At 43.3% G+C, this 6,605-nt stretch overlaps 1 protein-coding gene across 1 annotated transcript; it reads left to right on the forward strand.

Moving 5' to 3' along the window:
* Positions 1-210: 210 nt before the first annotated feature.
* Positions 211-1,360, forward strand: LOC146555352 (E3 SUMO-protein ligase ZBED1-like). Its single transcript, XM_085252841.1, has one exon. It carries the CDS (start codon positions 518-520, stop codon positions 1,358-1,360), a length of 843 nt encoding a protein of 280 aa, XP_085108967.1. The 5' UTR covers positions 211-517.
* The last annotated feature ends 5,245 nt before the right edge of the window (positions 1,361-6,605 follow it).

Below are 6,605 nucleotides of genomic sequence, written 5' to 3' on the forward strand. Positions count from 1 at the left end.
AATATAACGTCTCAGAACACTCCAGCTCACATGTTAGTCTGCTCCAGGCATTCCCACAAAGGTCAGAGTTTTGTAGTAGTTAATACGTCATTTTTCTTAACATAATTGGTGATATAGGTTACAAGCAAGTCTGGCGCTGAACAGAAATTGTCGCGCTATGCTCCTTTATTTATTGTGCATAAATAGTGAATTGTCCTGACACAATATTGCGTTTCGCTTCTGTTATTACTAGGGATGTAAGAAAATATCGATACAACGAAATATCGCGATATTTCACGCAATGATACTGAATCGATATTTAAAATCAGTGTTATCGATTTTTTTTCATTGAAAAATAACATGCATTTACTGTTTATTTCTTTTGTATGTTGGAATTCAAACTCCGGCCACTGGTTTGCAGTTTTCACCGCCTTTACTATAACGTAAAAACGAGGTCTCGCGATAACTGTAGAAGCGTCTAGTTTGCCAAAAGAACGAAGTAGAACAGTCAGTGGACGTGTGTGATGCTAGCTAACTGATGACTGAAGAGGAGAGGATACAGCCGGCCCCCGCAGCTTTCAAAGCTGATGTGTGGACTTATTTTAGATTTAGGACAAAAGAAGGCAGTAAAGACTATGACAAGAGCTATGCAGTCTGTAAAATCTGCACCGCCAGAGTCAAATATTCCGGTAACACAACAAATTTACGAACACACGTGTCTAGACACCATAGCGACGTAGCGTCAAATGCTAATTTTAAAACGAAACGAGGTGATCCCTCTCAACGGACAATTGAAGAAGTTAACTTTTCGAAACTACCAGCAACTTCAACTCGTGCAACAAAAATAACGCAGTCAGTACTTGTTTTTATTTGCAAAGACATGCGCCCTCTGAGTGTTGTGGAGAATAAAGGATTTCGTAATATGATTAAAATGCTGGAGCCCCGTTACACCGTTCCTTCTCGACAACACATCACGGACATCGCTCTGCCAAAGTTGTACCAAGAAGTCAAAGCGACAGTGCTGGACTCTCTCAGCTCGGCTGAGACAGTTGCTCTGACATGCGACGCTTGGACTTCAAGAGCCACTGAATCGTACGTAACTGTTACAGCACATCACATAACGGACCAGTGGAACCTTCAGTCTCATGTACTACAAACCCGAGCCATGCATGACAGTCACACAGGTGAGCACATTGCAGCGTTACTAACTGACGCTGTGGCTGAATGGGGATTGAACGCAAAGGACCTTGTTGTTGTTACCGATAATGCACCAAACATGGCTCTCGCGGCTAGACTTGCAGGCATGACGCACATACAATGTTTTGCACACAGTCTGAATCTCGCCTCACAGAAAGCACTGAAAATACAATCCGTGGTGTGACTTCAGAATCAGAATCAGAATCAGAATACTTTATTGATCCCTGGGGGAAATTATTTTTTGTTACAGTGCTCCATTTTAAACCAACATTAAGACAAGACAGACAATACGCTAACTAAGAATAGTACAATATATACATATATATACATACATACATACATAAGTCACTTATAAATAAATATTTGGAAAAGAAACATGTGTAGTTGTAGCAGCAAACAGTGTGTTAAGTGGATGCGTTGTACAGGGAGATGGCCACAGGCAGGAATGATTTCCTGTGTCGTTCAGTGGTGCTTTTCGGTAATCTCAGTCTCTCACTGAACGAGCTCCTGTGACTGACCAACATGTCATGGAGTGGGTGGGAGGTGTTATCCAACATTGTCTTTATCTTGGACAGCATCCGCCTCTCCGACACCACCTTGAGGGAGTCCAGCTCCATCCCCACAACATTGCTGGCCTTACGGATCAGTTTATTAAGTCTGTTGGCATCTGCGACCCTCAGCCTGCTCCCCCAGCATGCAACAGCATAGAGGATCGCACTGGCCACCACAGACTCATAGAAAATCCTCAGCATTTTCTGGCAGATGTTGAAGGACCTCAGTCGCCTCAAAAAATAGAGACGACTCTGGCCCTTCCTGTAAAGTGCTGTGGTGTTTTTAGCCCAGTCCAGTTTATTGTCAATGTGTACTCCAAGGTATTTATAGTCCTCCACAATGTCAACACTGACCCCGTGGATTGAAACAGGGGTCAAGTGTTTCCTGGTCTTCCTGAAGTCCACGATCAGTTCCTTAGTCTTTGCCACGTTGAGCTGCAGATGATTCTGCTCACACCACGTGACAAAGGAGTCGACCACTGCCCGGTACTCTGTCTCATCATCCCTGCTGATGCATCCAACCACCGCAGAGTCATCAGAAAACTTCTGAAGATGGCAGGTCTCTGTGCAGTGGCTGAAGTCTGTGGTGTAGAGGGTGAAGAGGAAGGGGGAGAGGACAGTCCCCTGTGGTGCCCCTGTGTTGCTAATCACCTTGTCAGACACACACTGTGGGAGACGTACATATTGTGGTCTTCCTGTCAGGTAATCAACAATCCAGGACACCAGAGAAGCATCCACCTGCATCGCTGCTAACTTATCACCCAGGAGGGTCGGCCTGATGGTGTTGAAAGCACTGGAAAAGTCAAAAAACATGACCCTCACAGTGCTCGCCGGCTGGTCCAGATGGGTGTAGACACGATTGAGCAGGTAGATGATGGCGTCCTCTGTTCCGAGACGAGGCTGATAAGCGAACTGAAGGGGATCCAGATGTGGTCTTACTATGGGTCGCAGCTGGTCCAGGATGAGCCTTTCCAGGGTCTTCATGATGTGGGAGGTCAGTGCCACGGGCCTGTAATCCTGGGGGCCACTGGGACGAGGCGTCTTTGGTACAGGGACGAGGCATGATGTCTTCCACATCACCGGGACCCTCTGCAGACTCAGACTCAGCATAAACAGTTTATGAAAGACTCCACACAGCTGGGGGGCACAGGCCTTGAGGACAAGGGGACTCACTCCGTCTGGTCCAGCAGATTTGCCTGAGTGAAGTCTCCTCATTTGCATCTCAACCTGGTATTGAGTGAAGGTGATGGGTGGGGGAGGGGTGTCAGGAATCTCACAGGAGGCAACATGTGAAGAGAGAGGCTGGCACAGTGGTGTGGCTCTGGATTCCAGGCTGACTGCAGGTGAGGTTGTGGGGGTGTGAGCAGACACTGTGGTGTCGAATCTATTGAAAAACAGATTCAACTCGTCGGCTCTATTCTCACCTCCCTCAGCTCCCCTGCTTCTCGGGAGGATCCGACGTGTAACAGCCTTTTTCAGGCGCAGCACCACAGCCAGCAACCAGTTGAAGCAGAAACAGTGTCTCCTTCAGCTACCAGCTCACAGATTGATCATGGACATAATTACAAGATGGAACAGCTCCTATGATATGATAGAACGATTTTTAGAACAGCAACCAGCCATCTGTGCAGCTCTGCTTTCTGCAGAAATTTTCACATTGAGTGAATCTGACATCAGATGTGCAGAAGAAGTTGTCAGGGCACTCAAGCCTATGAAGGAAGCCACCCTGGTGATGTCACAGGAGAGTATGCCAACCCTGTCCATCATTGCTCCTCTTCATTCCAAGCTTGTGATGGGTGCACAAGAAAGTGTTGATGATACACCGACAGTAAGGGACATTAAGACTGCCATAGCAGAAGATCTGGGAAAGAGATATGTAAATGAGAGGGAGACACTATGGCTGGCATCAACTGTTGATCCTCGGTTTAAGGACCTGCCCTTCCTGTCTGAAGCAGAGACCAGTGAGACCTATTCCAGACTGTTGGACACTGTGGTGACTGTGATAAAGAAGGAAGAAAATGTAAGTAAATAAATTAATTTATTTGGAAAAATTAAACTGAAGTTATAAGCAAGTGAATAAAGTAAAAAGCAAAAAAATAAAAATGCATATTGATGACATTTGTCATCAAATATTAGTGAAAAACAGGGTGAAGCTTGGATTTGAATTTTGACTTTCTGACATTAATACTATTTGAATTTAATGTTTTTCAGCAGCAAAAGAATGAGGAGACTGACAAACAGGTGGAGGAAGAGAATGCCACAGAGGAGGCTCATCACCCACATATCAAAGACAACTTTGACTCCATCCCTCGGCCACCCCTAAAGAGACAGAGGACCTCATGTGCATTGGTGGACTTGCTCGGAGCTACGTTTGCCTCTACTAGTGACAATACTGCACCAAAATTAGAACATGATGTTGCTGCAGCTGAGATCAAGAGGTATAGAGATGAGACCCCTTTGCCTCTCACAGGAAATCCTCTCAGTTGGTGGAAGGACGATGAACAGGAATACCCTCAGCTATCCAAAGTAGCAAGGAGTTTCCTATGCATTCCTGGAACAAGTGTTTCTGCAGAGAGAGTTTTCTCCTCTGCAGGAGACATAGTAAATGCACAGAGAAGTGTCCTGAGAGCTGACCATGTCGATCAGCTTGTATTCCTGCACAAAAATCTGGAAATTGAAAAATAAACACTGAGAAAACACTACACATGTAAAATCTCTGATATGAGAATGTTTGGTATTTTGGTTGAGTCTCATAAGCACTTTTATTTAGATGAGTAAATTCCTTTTTTCAGGTTGTACTAAAAGTGTTCCATTGATGGACACTGCAGAGCTGTACTTTATTTTATTAACACTTAGTTGTAATAGCACTTTACATTTTTTGTTAATGTTTACTTGGATGGATTCTTCAAGCAATTTCATTTTTGATTTATATTTGTTTATGTTAAGGTCACATAAAAAGTACTTTGTTTTGATGCTCCAAAGAGCAGTTTTTGGATAAGTATTTTACACTCATGGTACTTAGAAAGACTTCAGTGTTACATGTTTACTTTTTTCATGTTAAAAAATACTTGATATTTCAGTAAAGTCGTTTTTGTTTGTTTATTTGACATGACTTCTAATAAGGCAGATGTTAATTTCTCCATTCATTTTGAACTTAGAGTGTTTTTGTTTCAGATGTTTCATGTCAAGCATTAAACAGTTTGGACTGTTTACTGTGAGTTTTCCTAATTAAATTTAGTCCTACTAAACACAAATATCGTCTGGCTTTTAGTATTGCAATATATCGTATCGTCTACCCTGTATTATGATACATATTGTATCGCCAGATTCTTGCCAATACACACCCCTAGTTATTACCATGGTACATTGACAAAAACATATACTTTTATTCACAGGATAAAACAGTTGTTTTGTATCACTAATTGTCCAGTGCGATTACAGCATACAATATTATTGTCACTGCTACATTTCTGTAATGCTACCAGAAATTATTTCCACTACTAATTAATTACTGCTGAGCTCAAAGGTTATATTAATAAACGGTTAACGAATGTGTATTTATGATGACGATTTGTGAGGCTGGTAAACTTACCTTTGTTTGTACAATGGTCTTTCGTTCTACACGGTGCATTTCAAGGTCCTGTACCCATCCGTCGGTAAACTGTACCTGGGCTTGTTGCAGTGACCTGAAGTTACTAAACTTCATGAGTGTATGCACTCACTCCAAGAACCGTATAATTATAAATCTGAGCGTGATGAAAGTTGGGCAGCACGCTAACGTATTTTGTCCACTCTGTGTTCTCGTAAGGGTCTGACCCTTTCACTCCTTTGATTTTTTCCTCGTATCTTTTCTTTGTCTTTTCGTCGAGTCTGTCTTTGTACGGACCGGCATTGTTCTCCTTTTGTTTTGTACATTCCTTTTTTGTGCGGCAAAGAAAAAACAAGAAGGTATTGGAACCGGAGAATGAACGTTTTGCGGAGCTGCAAATGCTTGCATTTGATGCGGTACTTGGATTGTTTTGCCACGAGTTCCCGGCATGCAATGCGCGAAAATCACGTGATTGCTAAACAAGGGGGAGGGTGCATCCGGCCTCCTCGGCTGTAATTGGTCCAGCCCAGAGTCGATCATGACCAATTGGCCAATCCAACACCTTTCATTATATATACCCTTACTAAAAAAAGCAAAAAAAAAAATCCATCGGCCTATACAAACAAAAAATCGCCAGCGGCCCCGGTATGCCCGATGGCCAGTCCAGCTATGGCTAGAGCTGAAGAGGATGATCACCCTTGGCCTTACATACAAAGGATGTTTCGCTTAAAAGCAGTACAAAAGAACAGCTATGTCTTCAGCGTCAGTGTCTTCAGTGAGAGCCAAAACAACAACTTTTCAGCGTGAAAAAACTCAGCTCGTGTAACCTGAGGAAATGGTAAGTTTTCTCTAAATATCTTTTAGCTGTGGTTAGCTGGATGTCAGTCTTATGTTACAGCAGCTGTGTCGAGCTCGAGCTGCGAGTCATATTTTTGGCACTACGTTGTAGTGAGATAAGTTTGTGGGTGTTTTGTGCAGCTTCAGCTGTCCTTTTAACTGCTTGCTGGTTAGCTAGCATGAGCTATAAGCTAACAGCTAGCCTGGTTAATAATGACGCCAGAGTTCCACGCACATGCAAACAGCCCGTCTCTACTGCTTTAACTGTTAAAACAGAAGGCAATACTCCGACTGACAGGGTTTATTATGTGAAACAGCAGCTTGTTTAGTTTAAACAGTCTGCATTAAGCTGGGCAAACACTGTGCGATTTTTTTCAGTCGCGTTATTCAGCACCTGCTCAAACTGTACAATTAAATCGCAGGGGTTAGAAGTTAATAGGTCACGATGCAGG

The sequence above is a fragment of the Mchenga conophoros genome, linkage group LG17, assembly GCF_057382185.1.
Source record: "Mchenga conophoros isolate Kocher_MC1m ecotype Shallow Benthic linkage group LG17, M_conophoros_male_GT1.1, whole genome shotgun sequence".
In the NCBI taxonomy this organism is placed as follows: Eukaryota; Metazoa; Chordata; class Actinopteri; order Cichliformes; family Cichlidae; genus Mchenga; species Mchenga conophoros.